General features: G+C 51.1%; 1 protein-coding gene across 2 annotated transcripts; it reads left to right on the top strand.

The window, feature by feature from the left end:
- Positions 1 to 9,103: 9,103 nt before the first annotated feature.
- Positions 9,104 to 16,582, top strand: LOC129459485 (sialic acid-binding Ig-like lectin 8). 2 transcript variants are annotated; one of them, XM_055236242.1, is made up of 7 exons: positions 9,104 to 9,636; positions 9,831 to 10,109; positions 10,339 to 10,386; positions 11,893 to 12,162; positions 12,797 to 12,893; positions 13,261 to 13,357; positions 14,948 to 16,582. In XM_055236242.1, the coding sequence occupies exons 1-7, from the start codon at positions 9,171 to 9,173 to the stop codon at positions 15,200 to 15,202; spliced, it is 1,512 nt and encodes a 503-aa protein (XP_055092217.1). In that variant the 5' UTR covers positions 9,104 to 9,170; the 3' UTR covers positions 15,203 to 16,582. The 2 variants fall into 2 exon arrangements, with proteins under 2 accessions (XP_055092217.1, XP_055092218.1); XM_055236243.1 differs by lacking the exon at positions 9,831 to 10,109.
- The last annotated feature ends 2,212 nt before the right edge of the window (positions 16,583 to 18,794 follow it).

Consider the following 18,794-nt stretch of genomic DNA (forward strand, 5'->3'; position numbering starts at 1 on the left):
CTCCAAAATTTAAGCACAGAAAAACCATGCAATTCAGCCATTCCACTCCTAGACATGTTCCCAAAGGAGTTGAAATCCTGGTCTTAAACAGATGCATGTTAACGAATGTTTATAGCCGCATTACTTACAGTAGCTAAAGGGTGGAAAAAAACTCAAGCATCCAATGACTGATGAATGGATTGAGAAAAGATTCCATGTGCAAAAAATGGGATATTCTCTAGCCTTAAGAAAGGAATGAAAAAAATCTGATACATGCTATTATAACATGGGTGAACCATGAAACAACCTGCCAAGTGAAAGAAGACACACAAAGTGACAAATAGTGTATGATTCTGCTTGTGTAGCCTTATCCAGCATCAGCAACTTCATAGAGACATACAGTAGAATGGTGGTTGCCAAAACTAGCAGACAGGCTAGGGACGGGGATTGATGATACCACTGGTGGAGAGTGTCTGTTTGGGATGATGAGAAAGTTGAGAAAATACAGTGGTGACATTGCACAACACGGTGAATGTGCTTAATGCCAATGAATCACACCCTACATAATGCTACAAATTGCAAATTATGTGTTACATATATTTTACCAACATAAAAAGAAGAAAACAAAAAATATCTCTGTCATCAAAGTGATGTGATTCTGAAGGCCAGAAGGAAAAAATAAAATGAGAGCATGTGGGATGGTAATCTGTGGGGGAGGGGGTGAAGTCACGCAGGGAGGGGAGCTTGTAACAGATTGGAGACAGTGTCTTATCTGACAGTGAGAGGTCAGGTCTGAGCAAAGGCGTGAAGGTGCTGAGCAGGCAGGCTCTGTGTCTGAATAGAGGAAAGCAGCCCAGGAAGAGGGAAGGGGAGCAGCAAGTGCATTGCTCAGAGACAGCAGCAGGCCTGGGCACTGTGGAAACAGCAGGAGCCCCATGTCTGAGAGCAGAGTGGGGTGGAGGAGGGAGCAGCAGGGAGGACGGGGCAGCCCGCATGGGGCCCTGAGGCCACGCAGGAACCTGGAGCCTTTGGGGAGAGCAGAGGCTCGACTGGACTCTCACTCTAACAGGGCGATCGGCTGCTCTGGTCAGAGCAGGCCTGCGTGGCTCATGGCAGCCACAGAGAGACTAGGAAGGTGCTGCTGGATCTTCCTGGAGGAGGGATGGAGGCTGAGCCAGGAAGGCAGGGTGGGGTGAGGACTTGTGTTTAGAAGACGAAGAGGAAGAGGAAGACGAAGGAAGAGGAAGAGGAAGATGAACGAAAGTTTTGTGCATCTTAGAGACCTGTTAAGTGGTTCAGACCAAAATGCTGATAGAAACACAAAGAGTGAAGGCCAGGCTGCTAAGTGTCAGATGGAAATAACAGGGAATTTATTGGGAACTGGAGCAAAGGTCATACTTCTAGTGCCCTAGCAAAGAATTTAGCTGCCTTGTGTCATGTCCCAGGGCTTTGTGGAAATTTTAAGTTAACAGTGATGTCTTAGGGTATCTAGCAGAAGAAATTTCTCAACAACAAAGTGTTCAAGAAGCACTGTGCCTGCTTCTAACAACCTATGATCAGATATGGGAGCAAAGAAATTAAAGGTAGAAACTATGATTACAAGAGAAGCAGAGCAAAAAAGTTTGGAAAATCTGCAGGCCAGGCATGGTGGCTCACACTTGTAATCCCAACACTTTCAGAGGACAACATGAGAGTATTGCTTAAGGCTAAAAATTCAAGACCAGCCTGGGCAACATAGTGAGACCCTGTCTCGATTTAAAAAAGGAAAAAAGAAAATATTCAGCCTGACCATGTAGTAGAAAAAGAAGAAGGATTTTAAGCCAAGGAATAGAAGTAAGCTGTGGTGCAACCACCTGCTAGAGAGATTCACCTGACTAAAAAGGAGCCAAATGCTAATAGTCAAGACAATGAGAAGAAAGGCCTCAAAGGCATTTCGGAAGTCTTTGAAGCAGCTTCTCCCATCACAGGCCCAGAGATCTAGGAAGAAAGAATGGTTTCAGGGTTCAGGCCCAGGGAGCTGCTTCCCTGTGCCACCTCAGGAGGCTGCTCCCTGCATCTTGGCAGCTCTGGTTCCAACCTCAGCTCAAAGTCTCCCAGTGCAGCTTGGGCCGCTGGTCCAGAAGTCACAAACCATAAAGCTTGGTGGCTTCTCTGTGGTGTTAAGTCTGCAGGTACACAGAATGCAACAGTGAAGACGACTTGGTAGCTTCCACCTAGATTTCAGAGGATGTATGGGAAAACCTGGGTGCCCAGGCAGAAGCCTAATGGAGCTGCAGAAATGGGATCACTGCCTTCCAGACCCCAGAAGAGTACAGTCATCAACAGCTTGCAACCTCAACATGGGAAAGCTACAGGCACTCAACTCCAACCCATGAGAGCAGGCACATGGCCTACACCTGTCAAAGCCACAGGCAGAACTGCCCACAGACTTGGGAGCTCACCCCTTGCACCAATGTGCCCAGGATGTGGGACACAAAGTCAAAGATTATTATTAAGCTCTGAGGTTTAATGTCTGCCTGCAGGAATTCGGAGTTGCATGGAGCCTGTTGCCACTTTTTTGGGGGCGATTACTCCTTTTTGGAATGGGAATGCTTCCGCAGTGCCTGAACCACTAATGTATCTTGGAATTAAATAACTTGTTTCCTATTTCACAGGCTCATAGGTGGGAAAAACTTGCCTTCAGTCTCAGATGAGACTTTGCACTTTCGGTTGATACTGAGAAAAGTTAACATGTTGGAGGACTATTGGGAAGAGATTATTGTATTTTGCAATGTGAGGAAGAGATGAGATTTGAGGAGCCAAGGCAGACTGATACAGTCTTGATGTTTGTCCCCTCCAAATCTCATGATCCCCAGATGGCTGAATCCAAGGTTATGGAACAGGTGGATAGGGAGGGTGCATTGTATTCATTTGAAATGAGGTCACTTGGATGGGCCCTAGTTCAATATAACTTCTGTCCCTCTAGGAGAGAAGATTAGGACACAGAGACACACAGACCATGAGAGGACACAGAGAGAAGTCAGCAACTACAAGCCATGCAAAGAGTTCTCAGAAGGAACCAACTCTGCTGACACGTTCAGCACAAGAACCGTGAGAAAAAAAAATTGTTGTTTTAGCCACTCGGCCTGTGACACGTTATTATGAGAGCTTGAGTGACTAACAAAGTGGATGAGAGAACAAGGACAAGGCGGGGACAGGAACAGCTAGGTGTCACCTCCTCTAGGAGGCCTCTCTTGACTTTCCTCCATTATGAAGAGCTGACCACTCCCTTCCCAGGTCCTGTCCTGAATATCTGTCCAGCATCTGGGTCCCTTAGGAGCCTCCCAGTGATTTTTTATTTCTTTCTTTTTTTTTTTTTTTAGACAGAGTCTTGCTCTATCGCCCCTGCTGGAGCGTGGTGGTGCAATCTCAGCTCACTGCAACCTCCGCTGGGATTACAGGCCTGAGCCACCACACTCCACCCCTAATCACCCCTTCTAATAAAGACACAGCTCATGTAGGATGACAGCCCACCCTAACAACTTCATTTTAACTTAGTCACCTTTTCATAAGTCCCTGTCTCCAAATATGGTCACATTCTGAGGTGCTGGGGGTTAGGACTTCAGCACAGGAATTTGTAGGGGACACAGTTCATCCCTGACACCCCATAAGTGTGGACATCCGACGATGCACAAAGCGGGTAAGCCCCTTCCCAAGACAGCACCGTGGGTTTTACAGAGCCCAGCTCAAGCCAGCAGCCATCCAGCTACAGAGCCTTTACCCCTGAACTCTCTCTGCGAGGCCTCAGCTGAGGAAGCCGCAGGGCACTGTGGACCACCAGAAGCTCCTTACTGAGGGCAGGACTCTGAGTGACCCCTGAGGATGGTTAGGGCCAGACACGTGGATGCTCAGGGCCTGCCCAGGGACACAGAGCACATTGGCCACGCCTGAGTCTGCAGAGAACGTCGCCTCCTCGTGCTGGGTTCTCCCTCAGGCCGAGGGGTGGGTAGTGTGATCCCTCCAGGGGACAGATGAGGAGACTGAGACTTGGAGGGAGAGGGCCCAGGACCCTCACACTCCAGAGCCAGGGCCTCCCCTAGCATCTGGGGCTCAGCCTTGCTCCCCATGCTGGGCTCACAGGGCCAGGGCTGTGCAGTCACCACCAGGCATGCTGGGCAGGGGGCACTGAGAAGGTTAGGAAGGCTGGGGACCACCTGTGGGGCCACATGCTCACAGCACCTCAGAGTCCTGGTCCCGTCCACTCTGCCCGTGTATACCTGAGACCGCAACTTCTAGCTGCACAGGGCCCTTGGGGTTCCACAAACTCTGCCTGTGTTTCCAGCATCACAGCCCTTACTAACAGGAGCTGGGGTGGCCCAGGGCTCCTCTGCCCCCTCGTTCATTAGGGATCTTCCCAAGGAAGGAGACAGAGTCTGTCACACTCTCCCCTTTGCCTCCACCCCCCTGAAAGGAGGAGACGCTCCTGGTGTGGTTGTTGTGCTCATTCGTTGAACATCACCTCCCCCGCCTCAGGGGACCCCTCCCCATCTCTCATGCCTCGTGGTTCCTCCGCCAGCCCCTCCTGAGTCCCAGCCCTGGCAGGACTGACCCTCCCGAGCACCTAGAAGCTGTAATGGCCAGACAGTGCCTGCTTCCCTGGTGTGGGCAGTGCTGCGGGAGGGAAAGGCTGTGGGCAGAGAACCTGCAGCTCTGGGTCGGGGCCTCCCTGCTGTGTGCAGTCCACACTGAAGAATCATCTGGAAAGTAGAATTGGCCACTCCCCAAGAGCCCTGAGAGCTCTGGCAGCATCGGGGCCAAGGTCCTCTTTCGTGGTCAGTTATTTTTCTGATCTTACCCGCAGGCTTCCTGTGGGGTTCTTCTAGGGCCCTGCGACACCAAGGCTCATCCTAAAGAAGCTCACGCTGCAGTAGCTGCTGCCCCTGCTGTGGGCAGGAGAGTGGGCCTCGGGGAGAGGAACCGTGGGGCTGGGCTGGGCTCATTTACCATGGGCTGACCCTCACTTACCCACAGGGGCTCTGGCTCAGGATATGAGATCCCGGCGGGAAGCCGCAGAGTTTATGCAGGTGCAGGAGGGTCTCTGTGACCACGCACTGCTCCATCTTCCACCCCCGTGGGTCCCTGTATGGCTCCAGCCCTGTCCAAAGCTACTGTCCCAGAAAGGGGACATTTCCATCAGGATCCTCAAGTGGCTGAAAGCAATCTAGATGGAAAAGAGCAGGAGGAGACCCAGGGCCGATTCCACCTGCTTCAGACCCCGGGCCAGCACCTGCTTTCTGGACGTCAGAGACACACAGAGGCGAGATGCAGGGACAGACCTCTTTAGGGAGAAAAGAGAGATCTATGTGAATGTAATTACAGAAATGCTCTATGTGCATGTGAAGGGTAAGGAATGAGGTTAAGAAAGGACACACGAATGGGGGTTCCCGGGGCAGTGAAGCTGACACATCAAATTAACTGTCACACTGCCCAAGGAGGCAGTGCTCAGCTCATACACAGAAACACACAGGCACACACAGATACTCCCTCTCCCTCACACACAGGGTCTCTCTCTCTCTCAATCACTCACACACACACCCCCCCCCCAAGCGTTGGGCATTCTGGGTACTGAGATGCGCTGTGTCCTTCCCTTTGCTCTGGGAAGCTGGGTCTCCCCTGAAAAGGTGAATGGCACTAGTTGTCAGGTCAAAGAGACCCTGGGACATCGTCTTAGGATGAGAGGACTATTTGGGATGCCATTTTATGGATCCCTTGCCTGTCACTGTACATGTCTCTCTGGGCCACCTGTGTCCACGTGGGTCACCAATCCCCATGTCAGGATTCAATGATTCTCTGCTCCCTAAGCCACAGCCCGTGGTGTCCCACATGCCCTCCTTGCCATCCAGCAAGTGAACAGGTGAGCGGCTATCGTGTCTCCCTATGAGATGGACCAGTGGTCAGTGTGAGAGCTGCAACAGCTCCTGCCCCTACACGGACCCCTCAGGGCTGCTGCTCCAACTTCCCCCTTCCCTTGTGGCGAACTTTCTCTGGGAAGCAAACAGGGAAGGGGATTCTGGGAATTGTAGTTCCAGCCTGGCTAAGTTGCTGGAGAGCAAGGCCTGCACAGGAGTCTTCACTGAAGGCTTCAATTACCATTTTAATGAAATCCTTTCGATGCAGCAGGCAGAAAATATAGTGAGACAAGTAAGCCTCCAATTTTCCCTTTTCTGTATTAATTATGATTTGTGTTTGCTCCTGTTTTGGATATCTATCACAGCACATCAAACCACCCAAAACTCAGTGGCCAAAATCATCATTTTTCTCGTCTCATGGTGCTGTAAATGGGCTGGGACCCAGTTAGCCTGTTTCATTCCTAGTTTTTCTCTGGGCTCTTACAGGCAGATGCTCTAAGATGGAGGCCTGGACCAGGGCTGGATGCCTGGCACCTCAGTGTCCCTCCACACAGCGTGTCTCTCCATAAGAGCACCCAGATTGCTTACGCAGAAGCCCAGGGATCCATGAAGCTGAAGTGGATGTTGCCAAGTCTCCTTAATATCTGAGCCACGGAAGTCTCAGAATATCTTGTCTTTCATGCTCTATTGCTCAGAGCTGCCATGGGTCCAATTCAGAGTCAAGAAGAGGAGATAATAATAATAAACAACTCCATCTTGTGATGAGAGGGCACCATGTTTGTATAGGAGGGTGGGTCGTTTGGGGCTGTCTTTGGAGGTGAGTTCCTACAGTGACTCCTCTGTCTGACTGTCAGATGCTTCCTCTATCTGATGAGAAGGTTTACCCTCTCAGTCAGGAGTGCTGGAGGATGAGAAGATGGGAACCTGCATGTAGAGGGGCAGCTCAGAACCTTCACCTTCTCTGCTCTTGGAGCAGTGACCACAGCCTGGCCTTGTCCATAGGACATTGAGGAGGGTGGACAGAAGGACAAGAAACAGAGATCTGTCCCTTCTCTGAGTGCCTCCTCCCAGGTGGACCCGGGTTGTCCCCAGCACACCTGACATCTTGAGTGTCTGACTCTCACCTAGGCCCCCTGCTCTGTATGGTCAGGCCCCTCCACAGGGCTGCAGACATCACAAAAGTCAGGGCTCCACTCTGCATCAGCACCACGGACGTCATCCTCCTCCTTACCTGGGCATCCCCAGAAGAGCCAGATTCAGTCCCCCCACCCATCTTAGAGGTTAAGGTTTCAACATAGAAATTTGGGGGACACACATACATTGTGACCACAGCGCTTACCATTCTGAACCCTGGTGTCCTCATCTACAAGTTGAGGAAGTGGAGTTCTGGGGCCTCTCAGGTCTTCTGGGTCATAAGTTGGTCCTAAGTACCTGTTTTACAGAGTTAGATTCTTTGTAGCTTTGCCCTGTCTCTCCTTTCCACGGTTCTCCTTTTCTTTGCAACTTGGGGACCCTGGAAAACATCTGTGCCGTGGCTCAGCCCTTCTGACTATTGAGATGCTGCAGCTGTCTCTACTGCGCAAGGATAGGGGGCCCAGCAGGGAGAAGTGGCTGCAGGATGAGATACCAGCTACAAATGCAAGCACTGGTGATGGGGGTGGGAATCCACTATGCACACCCAAGCCCTGCACCTTCCCTTCTCAATTATCACAGCCGAATGATCTACTCCAGGTTATAAGTAACGAGGGGAAGATAGGAGATGGGCAGATCCATAAAGCTGAGTGGAAGAAAGTAGAGTGTGATTTTCTGTGTATACAAAGTCTTCAGAAAAACGTGCAAAAGCTCAGTAAATGCAGCCTGCTCAGATAATAAAACTACATAGAAAAGCATTGAGGCAATTTGCACCAAAGTGAGGCGAGGGGATCCTTTGGGTGGGAATGGGGCGTGACCCATAAGAAGGAGAAACAAATGAGCACCGCTGGGGACTTTGTCAATGTGCCATTTCTAGGAGGGGGCTCATTGGATGTAAATCACTGAGGTCTTCTTTGGGGGTTGTTTTTATCTCTATTTCTTATATTTACCCCCCAAAAAATGTTTCAAGAAAACTGACCTGAGTCAAAGGAGGCTCCACCTCCCACTATCCCCCTCAACTTCCTCCCAGCCCCCAGCCACACAGTTTAAAGTAATCTGTTGAATTCAGGTGCTCATTTCTCCTGTCATGAAATCCTGCCAATTGCTGAAGGTGCACACCTCAGGGCCGGTGTCCTCGTTCTGTGACTCCTGTTCACCTGGACCCCTGGGAGCAGAGCCTGCAGGGGCAAAACCCTGGGGACGGCAGACCCCACCTGCTGTGGAGTAACCAGGGGAAGTGTGGCTGAGTAAGATATGCGTGGTGAAGAAACCCATTCTGATATCCAGATAGCTGCAACCAAGGGAGAAGTGTGTGCCCTTTTCAAATTGACCCTTTCCCTTCTGACACTTCCCCTTTCCAAACCCCACACCACAACAGTTGCAACCTCAGTTTCCCAGGCCTCCTGTGAGCCAGGCTTCCCACCGCCCCCCATCCTTCGTGTGTATCAACATGCAGAATCCTCACCTCCACAGCCCCGTGTCCCTCTGCTCAGTCCACCTGAGACTGAACCCCCGACCTAGGGGAGAAAGACCCCACCTTCCTGTGCCTCCCATGAAGCTCCCGTCCTGGGGAGCTCAGACGTCAGGAGCCTCCGTGTCTCCCCTCTGCACAGTGACTCCTTGGGGACAGTGTCTGGCTCTGCTGTGTTGACCTCGTTGTGCAAAGAGGAGGTGCCCACTTCGTTGCTGCTGAGAGAGGGAGGAGAGGCTGCCTGCTCACCTCACCTGCACCCCAGTCTCTCATGGCCCTGAGTTCCGCCTTTGGCTGGTATGACCTCCACAAACAGTGACAGCCACAGGGGTGATTCAGGGGTCTGGCCAGATGGGACCCAATTTCACCTTGCAGAAAATGTTACCCAAATGGAAGGGCAAGTCCGGGAAGCAAGAAAGAGGGTGGGCCCTGCATAGGGTGGGAATCTGGGTGAGTCTCTCACCTTCTGTGGCCTCAGGGTTCCCAGGAGTGGACATGGGGTGGTGGACGGTGGATCTCCCAGGACTGACCCGGCCCTTGCAGTGTCTGTGTGTGAAGTTCCTCCTCTGAGGAGGTCACTGTTCTGACTTCACCCCCAACCTCCTGCGGGACCTCCCCTAAGTCTTGAGCCCTCAGTTTCTGAGAGAAGAACCCTGAGGAACAGATGCTCCCTGGCGGCCCTGGCACCTCCAAACCCAGGCATGCTGCTGCTGCTGCTGCTGCTGCTGTTGCTGCTTCCCCTGCTCTGGGGGACAAAGAGGATGGAGGGAGACAGACAATATGGGGATGGTTACTTGCTGCAAGTGCAGGAGCTGGTGACGGTGCAGGAGGGCCTGTGTGTCCATGTGCCCTGCTCCTTCTCCTACCCCCGGGATGGCTGGACTTACTCTGACCCAGTTCATGTCTACTGGTTCCGGGCAGGAGACAGACCAAACCAAGATGCTCCAGTGGCCACAAACAACCCAGACAGAGAAGTGCAGGAAGAGACCCAGGGCCGATTCCAACTCCTTGGGGACATTTGGAGCAACGACTGCTCCCTGAGCATCAGAGACGCCAGCAAGAGGGATGAGGGGTCATATTTCTTCCGGCTAGAGAGAGGAAGCATGAAATGGAGTTACACATCACAGTTGAATTACAAAGTTAAGCAGCTGTCTGTGTTTGTGACAGGTAACGCACGGGCTCCAGGACAGGCCACAGGGGAAGGTCATGGGGGGCTGAAAGGCAGGGCTGGGATGGGGCCTGGGAGGGGGTTGGGATTGAAGCAAGTCAGGCTCTGGGGAGGAGCTGGACCAGAGCCTGAGCTTCCTCCAGGGCTGCACCTGAAATACCTCCTCCTGATCCTGTGTCCCCATCTTCACCAGCCCTGACCCATAGGCCTGACATCCTCATCCTAGGGACCCTAGAGTCTGGCCACCCCAGGAACCTGACCTGCTCTGTGCCCTGGGCCTGTAAGCAGGGGACGCCCCCCATGATCTCCTGGATTGGGACCTCCATGTCCTCCCCGGGCCCCACTACTGCCCGCTCCTCAGTGCTCACCCTTATCCCAAAGCCCCAGGACCATGGCACCAGCCTCGCCTGTCAGGTGACCTTGCCTGGGACAGGTGTGACCACAACCAGTACCGTCCGACTCAATGTGTCCTGTGAGTGTTGGACCAAGACGCCCGGGTCCCTCATGGGTTGGGAGGTGTTCCTAAGGGCAAGGGATGGGGTTCAAGCCTGGACACTGGGTTCTGGGTCCCAGAATCTGGGCTGGGAGTGGGGTCAGGAGAATGCCGGCTCCATTTTCCCTGTATTTGCAGCTCCTGGGGAGACAGGGCCAATGTCCCCAGCCCTTATAGTAATGTAGGTCTTCATGTCTTTCTGTCCCAGACCCTCCTTGGAACTTGACGGTGACTGTCTTCCAAGGATATGCCACAGGTAGGACGGAGCCCCGTCCCTGGGGTTGGGGGAGCAGGGCCTTCAGCTCAGGATGGGGCTGGGTCTCTCCTCATCCTAGACTCACTTTGGGAAACAGAGCTGCCATCGTGCGTGAGCCCAGGGTACAATAGCCCACATCTCCAGCCCGCGTGGCCACCTGAGCCCCTGTCCCCATCCTGTCTCTGCTCCCCTCAGACTCCTCCACACACCCCCTCCTCGGCCCCACAGCAAGGACAGGGTGACATTCACACAGCCGGACCAGACTCCCGTTTTTTTGGTTTTTGTTTGTTTTTATGTTGGGACCAGACTTTCAAGATTCTTGTCAGGCATCTCCTGAATACTTCCTCTGTCTGATCTTTCTATTTTCCCAGTAGTTTCGATCTAAGTACTTCTGCACAGATGATACAGTCACAAGGGCAGAAATTCAAAATGCACAGCAAAGTCTGTCCTCCGATGCCCATCCCCCTCCACGGAATTGACCAGTGTCCGTCCAGGCTGCCCTGAGTCTTGGTTTGTGCACCTGGAGGATCTCAGAGGTGGTTTGACATCGTAGTGAGACTGTCCGCCCCCTCCTCTAGGACCGTGTGTGATTTCGCTGCACAGATGGACTCTGACTTTGTGGCATCCCTTAAGGAAAATCATGGCACAAACATCCTTCCGCAGAAACTGTGCAGTGGATAGTCTTGTATCTACTTCCACAGGAATATCTAAGTGTATGGGATAAATTCCTAAAAGCAAAATATACCAGTGTCGTATGTTGTTTCCAATTTTGAAAGACGCAGTGAAGTTGTTCTCAATTAAAAGTGGACAAGTTTACCTTCCCAGCACCGAGCCGTGAGAGTGTGGGTTTTCCAGCACTTCAGTCTATGTCTGTGTGTCAGTCCCTCTCACCAGTCTCTTTCTGTGTCCTTCCTCTGTCTCCGGATCCATTTGTCTCTCTGACCCTCTGTCTCCTTTTTTTTTTTTTTTTTATACTTTAAGTTTTAGGGTACATGTGCACAACGTGCAGGTTTGTTACATGTGTATCCATGTGCCATGTTGGTGTGCTGCACCCATTAACTTGTCATTTAACATTAGGTATATCTCCTAATGCTGTCCCTCCCCCCTCCCCCCACCCCACAACAGTCCCCGGAGTGTGATGTTCCCTTTCCTGTGTCCATGTGTTCTCATTGTTCAATTCCCACTTATGAGTGAAAACATGCAGTGTTTGGTTTTTTGTCCTTGCAATAGTTTGCTGAGAATGATGGTTTCCAGCTTCATCCATGTCCCTACAAAGGACATGAACTCATCATTTTTTATGGCTGCATGGTATTCCATGGTGTATATGTGCCACATTTTCTTAATCCAGTCTATCGTTGTTGGACATTTGGGTTGGTTCCAAGTCTTTGCTATTGTGAATAGTGCCGCAATAACCACACGTGTGCATGTGTCTTTATAGCAGCATGATTTATAGTCCTTTGGGTATATACCCAGTGATGGGATAACCCACTGTCTCTTTCTCTGCAGCATCCACAGCCCTGGGAAATGGCTCATCTCTTTCAGTCCTGGAGGGCCAGTCTCTGCGCCTGGTCTGTGCTGTCAACAGCAATCCCCCTGCCAGGCTGAGCTGGACCCGGGGGAGCCTGACCCTGTGCCCCTCACGGTCCTCAAACCCTGGGCTGCTGGAGCTGCCTCGAGTGCACCTGGGGGATGAAGGGGAATTCACCTGCCGAGCTCAGAACCCTCGGGGCTCCCAGCACATTTCCCTGAGCCTCTCCCTGCAGAATGAGGGCACAGGTGGGTAAGGGACGGGCTGGAGGAGAACACACCTGCCCCACCCTCAGGGACCACCCACTGCCCCCGAGCTTCACGGGGGAGCTCAGCTGTGGTCTGTGCTCAGCTGTGAGGCCTGGAACTTCCCTGCGACCCAGAGCATCACTGTCCTCTCCCTGCCAGGAAAGGGGTGCGGGGTGGGGAGAGGGGGGGAGTGGGTCTTGGAGGGGAGGAGCTGGGGCCCGGACAGATGTGTCTGGGGGGACAAGCGCCTTGCTTTGCAGTGCTCAGACTAGGATGAGGCACGTGAGGCACTTGCCTTGGCACCAAATTTAAGAAGCCAAAGAAAAATCCAACTCAGAAAGCAAGTAAAGTAACATTGCAATGCCATAATCTTTTGAAAAAAATAAAATTGAATGCAAAATGATTCCACAAGAACACAATATCAAAATTTTAAATAAAGACAAGACAAGCTGCATCCAGCACTCTCATGCCTCACTGGCCTCAGAAGTAGTCTCCCTTCCTCCCTCCCATTCCTGTTCTGTGTCTGGGAAGGAGAAGAGCAGAATGGAAGTCTAGGGCCCTGCAGAGAGTGGGAGGGGAAGAGACCCAGTTCTCCGTGACATAAATCCCCAAAGCAACTCCAATCCATCTGCAGGCACCGCAAGGCTTGTATCAGGAGTGACACTGGCGGCGGTCGGGGGAGCTGGAGCCACAGCCCTGGCCTTCCTGTCGTTCTGCGTCATCTTCATCATGTGAGCACTGACCCTGGGGAGGGAGAGAGAGACCTGGGGAGGGCAGGCCAGGAACAGAATCCCTGAAGCCAGAGCTGGAAGGACCTGGATGGGTCAAGAGCTTGGGGCAAGAATGAGCTCACGGGTGCACGGTGAGCGTTTCACGAGTGTCCTTGTTTGTGGGGCTCCACATCGGTGGCAACCTCGGACCCCACCATCCAGCAGACAGGAGCCTCTGTTTTCACCGTTGGGGTCTCTGGAACTGGACCACCCCCGTTGCACCTCGGTCACCCCTCAAGCCCCCAGTAGGAAATACAGGGCAGGGGTTGGTCTGCCCACTGCACCCCGATCTGACCACACTGAAAGGCTCTCTGGTCTCTTCACTCAGAGTGAGGTCCTGCAGGAAGAAATCGGCAAGGCCAGCAGCGGGCGTGGGGGATACAGGCATGGAGGATGCAAACGCCATCAGGGGCTCGGCCTCTCAGGTGAGTGATGTGGGCGTCTCCACACCCAGCATCCAGCCTGGACACCTCCCACAGGATGGCCTCCAGGATCGCTCTCTTTGGTATGGCCAAAGTCACTTCCTCATCTCCTCCTCCTTCCCACAAGCCGGCTTCTCCTATAGGACTCCCCATCTTGCTGACAGCATGGCAGTCCCTACCCCCAATTTTTCCCAGGCCAGGCACTGAGTAGGAGTTATCTCCTCTCTGTCCTCCTTTTCTTCTCTGTAGTCCCGATTCACTATCTCTCCTCCATTTTTCCTCCCCAAGAATAGCTGGCATCTCTTCTCCCTAGCCCCAGCCATCCTGACCCCTCTTATTATTTTTCCTATTGGCGGGACCTGATTTCTTTGACCGGCTTGTCCTCGTTACGCCACTAACCTGTGAGCTTCCCCAGGGCAGGTATCATGTCTCAGTCAAGGCCCTGTAATTCTCTCTCATTTACCCTCTTTTTGCCCATCATATCATAATTTACATGTAGATATTCATTTCTTATTTTTATTTTTTTCTCAAGGCGGAGTCTGGCTCTGTCACCTAGGCTGGAGTGCAGTGGGGCAATCTCGGCTCACTGCAACCTCTGCCTCCCAGGTTCAAGCAATTCTCCTGCCTCAGCCTCCCAAGTAGCTGCGATTACAGGCACGCGCTACCAGGCCAGGCTAATTTTTATATTTTTAGTAGAGACGGGCTTTCACCATGTTGGCCAGGCTGGTCTCGAACTCCTGACCTCGTGATCCACCTGCCTCAGCCTCCCAAAGTGTTAGGATTAGGGGCGTGAGCCACCGCACCCAAGCCGATATTCATTTCTTTAACAGTCATTTGTTGCCACCTCCCTCAATTAAAGACTGAGCTGCCACTTTGGGAGGCCAAGGCAGGAGGATCGCTTGAGAGCAGGAGTTTGAGACCAGCCTGGGCAACATAATGAGATCCCATCTCTACAAAAAAATGCAAAACTTAACCAGGCATGGTTGTGAGTTCCTGTAGTCCCAGCTACTTGGGGGGCTGAGATGGAATGATCCCTTGAGCCCAGGAGGTGGAGGGTGCAGTGAGCTGGGATTGCACCACTGCACTCCAGCCTGGGCAACAGAGCCAGACTCTGTCTCAAAAAAAAAACAAAAAACAAAACAAAACAAAACAAAAACAGTGAGCTACAGGAGGTCAGGGCCCGCACCTACCTTGTCCATCACAGTTTATCCAGCACCGGCTCAGGGCCTCACACACGGGGGCCTCGGCAGGACTCCAGGCTTTGGGGTCAGAAGGAACAGACTGGATTGGGTCCTGCTGCAACAGGGACTTTGGGTGCAGTGCTGACTGTTTCGACCTCAGTTTTCATATTTATAAAGTGGAGACAATGATAATATCTTACTATGGAGTTGTTGCTGGAAGTTAATGAGATTAGTAAACACTAAACAGGTGCTCAGTAAGTGTTAAATATTGGAGGAAAGCGTGAAAGACGCTTGGACAAAAATGCAGATGGGATGAATGGAGGACGGATCTCCTGGGCCTCGTTCCCAGACTCTCCCTGCCTCATCCTGGCCCCACTGCTCTGTTCCGACTCCCCTCTCTCTCTCTGTCCAGGGACCCCTGACTGAATCCTGGAAAGATGGCAGCCCCCCAAAGAAGCCTCCCCCAGCTGTTGCCCCCTCGTCAGGAGAGGAAGGAGAGCTCCATTATGCAACCCTCAGCTTCCATAAAGTGAAGCGTCAGGACCCGCAGGGACAGGAGGCCACAGACAGTGAATACTCGGAGATCAAGATCCATAAGCGAGAAACTGCAGAGACTCAGGCCTGTTTGAGGAATCACAACCCCTCCAGCAAAGAAGTCAGAGGCTGATTCTCATAGAACAAGAACCCTCTAGAGCCCCATGCTATGCAGTAGGTCACCAGGGCTCCCTCCTCCTGTCTAACCAAAACTTGGACCAACGTCTTCCGTTTCCCCGGCTACCCGGCACCCACCCCTGCCCCTAGCTTCTACTACCCACCATTCTCCTCTCGACCTCTCTGAGGTTGACTATTTTAGATTCCACATAGAGATGAGGTCATGTGGTACTTGCCTCTCTGTGCCTGGCTCATTTCATACAACAAAATATCCCCTAGGTTCATCCATGTTCTCTCAAATGACAGAATCATGCATTGAATATTTTTTTTCTTTGAAAGATGGAGTTTCGATCTGTTGCCCAGGCTGGAGTGCAGTGGTTCGATCTCTGCTCACTACAACCTCCACCTCCTGGGTTCAAATGATTCTCCTGCCTCAGCTTCCCAAGTAGCTGGGACTACAGGTGTATGCCACCACTCCCAGCTAATTTTTGTATTTTTTAGTAGAGACAGGGTTTCACTGTAAGTGGGCCAGGCTAGCCTCAAACTCCTGACCTCAAGTGATCTGCCTGCCTTGGCCTCCCAAAGTGCTGGGACTTCAGGCATGAACCACCACACCCAGCTTGCATTGAATATTTTCAAGGAGCTAAAAGAAGATTTTAAATGGTCTCACGAAAACAGATAAATATTTGCGCAGATGGGTGTGCTAATCATTGTGACTTGATGGTTCCACGGTGTATCCGGGTGTGGAAACCTCACTGGGTCTGTCTCAAGGCCACTCGGCTACTGAGGGCAGGGCTGGAATTTAAAGCCCGTCCGATTCTGAGGTCTCTTCTCTCATCTAGCACTGAGTCAAGCAATCTGCAGGCCGGGCACCCCTTGGCCATAAGTTTTCAGGAAAGAAATTCCTTCAGAGTATTGACTTTTACAAAAGAGGGTGCAGCAATAGCCTAGAGTCTCAGGAACAAGACAGGTGCACTGAGGAGATGAAGGCCGGGACCCGCTGCCCAACTTGTATGGCGGATCTGTACTTATTTTGTTTACCCCCAATTTTTAAAATTTTTTTAAATTGCAGGTTGTTTGTTTGATATGGTTTGGCTGTGTCCCCACCCAAATCTTATCTAGAATTGTAATCAGAATTATAATCCCCGTGTGTTGGGGGAGGGACCTGGTGGGAGGTGATAGGATCATGGGAGTGGTTCCCCCATGCTGTTCCCCTGACAGTGAGTGAGTTATCACGAGATCTGATGGTTTTGTAAGTGGTGGTTTCCCCTGCTCTTCTCTCTTACCTACCACCATGTAAGATGTGCCTGGTTCCCCTTCCGCCATGATTGTAAGTTTCCTGAGGCCTCCCCAGCCATTGGAACTGTGAGTCAATTAAACCTCTTTCATCTATAAATTACTCAGTCTTGGGTATTTCTTAATAGCAGTGTGAAAATAGGCTAATACATTGTTCTTTGAAATTTAAAAATAGCGTTAGCTTTTCAGTTGAATCACGCAGCTCTTACGTGTGCTGTTCCATGAGTTTTGCCAAACATGCACCCCTGTGTAACCAGCTCCTCAATCAAGGATAGAGAAATTTTCCTTCACTCCAGAAAGATCCTGGTGTCCTTCCTAGTCAATCCCTAGCTCTGAGAGCCACCACTTTCTGATTCCTATCACCAGATATTACTTTCCATGTCCCTTGAACTTCATATAATTGGCATCACTCTGTGTATTCTTGTGTCTTTTGTTTTTCACTCAGTGTCACGTTGTTGTTGTTGAAGACAGAGTCTCACTGTCACCCAGGCTGGAATGCAGTGGTGTGACCTCGGCTCACTGCAGCCTCCACCTCCCGAGTTCAAGTGATTCTCCTGTCTCAGCCTCCTGAGTAGCTGGAACTACAGGCACACTCCACCACACCCAACTAATTTTTGTATTTTTAGTAGAGACATGGTTTCACCATGTTGGCCAGGATAGTCTCGATCTCCTGACCTTGTGATCCACCCACCTTGGCCTCCCAAAGTGCTGGGATTACAGGCGTGAGCCACTGAGGCTGGCCGCGTTTCGTGTTTTGAGATTCATCCATGTTGTGTGCATCAGGATCTGTTCCTCTTTATTGCTGAGTAGGACGCCATTGCATTGTATGAGCAAATCACAGTTCATTTACTTACTTTTTCCTGTTCATTGATACTGTTTTGGTTGTGGCAATTATCAAGACAGCTACTGTGAACATATTTGTATCATAGTGTATTGAGGTGTTTCCATTTCTCTCTAGGATTTGGGGCAGGGCTGAGATAGGAGCAATGAGGTCGGATTCCCATGCTGGCCATTTGAGAGTATCCAGGATGTTCAGCAGCTCAGGAGGGACAGAGGGAGGGGCTGGAGACGGACAAGGGAAACATCAGAGGGTCCCATCATCCTGATAATGGGGTCGTTGTGGGTTGAATCTTGTGCCCCAAAGAGATATGTTCAAGTCCTCACCCCCAGTATCTATGCCTGTGGCTTTATTTGGAAATAGTCTTTGCAGATGTAGCCAAGCTAATATTAGGAGGTCATACTGGATGAGGTGGGTCCTAAGTGCCATGACTGGTGTCCTAATGCAATAAGGGAAATTGAACACAAGACACACATAGGGAGGAAGGCCACGTGACAGCAGAGGCAGAGGTTGGGGTTTTGCTGCCATGGCCCCCAGAAGCTAGAAAAGGCCAGGAAGAGTCTTCCCAGCACTTTCCGAGGGAGACAGCCCAATGACACCATGACTTGGGACATTTGGCCTTCATAACGTCAAAGAATAAATTTCTGTGGCTTTAAGTCACCAAGTTTGTGGGAATTTGATATGGAAGCCCTAAGAAGCCAACACACCTGACACCAACACACCTGCTGGCACCCGCTGTGCACTGGGAACTGGACCCATCCTGTTTCCGCAGGCCTCAGAGTGACTCTCAAGAGGGCCGGGTCTACCCAGGCCACAGAGGAGCCTGGGTGAGCTGCTCAGCACCACACAGGCCAGCAAGTAGAGGGTCCAGGTCGAATCCAGGCAGCTGCCCCAAGGCACAAAGGGCGCCTTAATCAGGGGAACAGAGGCACCTCTCACCCAGCGCTCACTTTATGTTTCCTTTAGTTTATTGTTTATTTACTTATTTCTATATTTGCTTAGATTATTTTGACCTGGTTATAAAACAAGCAAGAAAACAAACAAAAACACAAAAATCAAAGCTCACTGTTGGGAAAATCGGGAAATACAGAAAAGCACAGCAAAGCCTTAGATTTCCAGGTGCCCTGTTTCTGCTTTTTTCATTTGGTTTTCCTGCTCAGGACCTCACCTAATTTTTATTTTTATTTTTATTTTTTTTGAGAATTGTCATATTGGTTACTTTTATTTCCTATAAAAGTGACATTAAAGGAAGAAGTTGAAGAGTCATGTGTACTGGATTCTCCCATACTTGCCAAGTCACAGGATTCAACCACTTTGATAATTTTTTTTTTTACTGATAAACAGGACATGCATATTATGAGCCTCACATTGAAGCCTGATTTCATATAAAAATGATATTGAAAGAAGGGGTTGAAGAGTCAAGTGCAGTGGATTAGCACACATTTATCAACTCACAGGATTCAACCACTTTGAT

The sequence above is a fragment of the Symphalangus syndactylus genome, chromosome 13 (genome assembly GCF_028878055.3).
Source record: "Symphalangus syndactylus isolate Jambi chromosome 13, NHGRI_mSymSyn1-v2.1_pri, whole genome shotgun sequence".
NCBI lineage: Eukaryota > Metazoa > Chordata > Mammalia > Primates > Hylobatidae > Symphalangus > Symphalangus syndactylus.

Bases quoted from the DNA above. Each gene is read 5' to 3' on its own strand.
- LOC129459485 (XM_055236242.1), top strand. From the start codon at position 9,171: ATGCTGCTGCTGCTGCTGCTGCTGCTGTTGCTGCTTCCCCTGCTCTGG. The intron at 12,894-13,260 runs GTGAGCACTGAC...CTCTTCACTCAG, and splicing joins TTCTGCGTCATCTTCATCAT to AGTGAGGTCCTGCAGGAAGA. The intron at 13,358-14,947 runs GTGAGTGATGTG...CTCTCTGTCCAG, and splicing joins TCAGGGGCTCGGCCTCTCAG to GGACCCCTGACTGAATCCTG.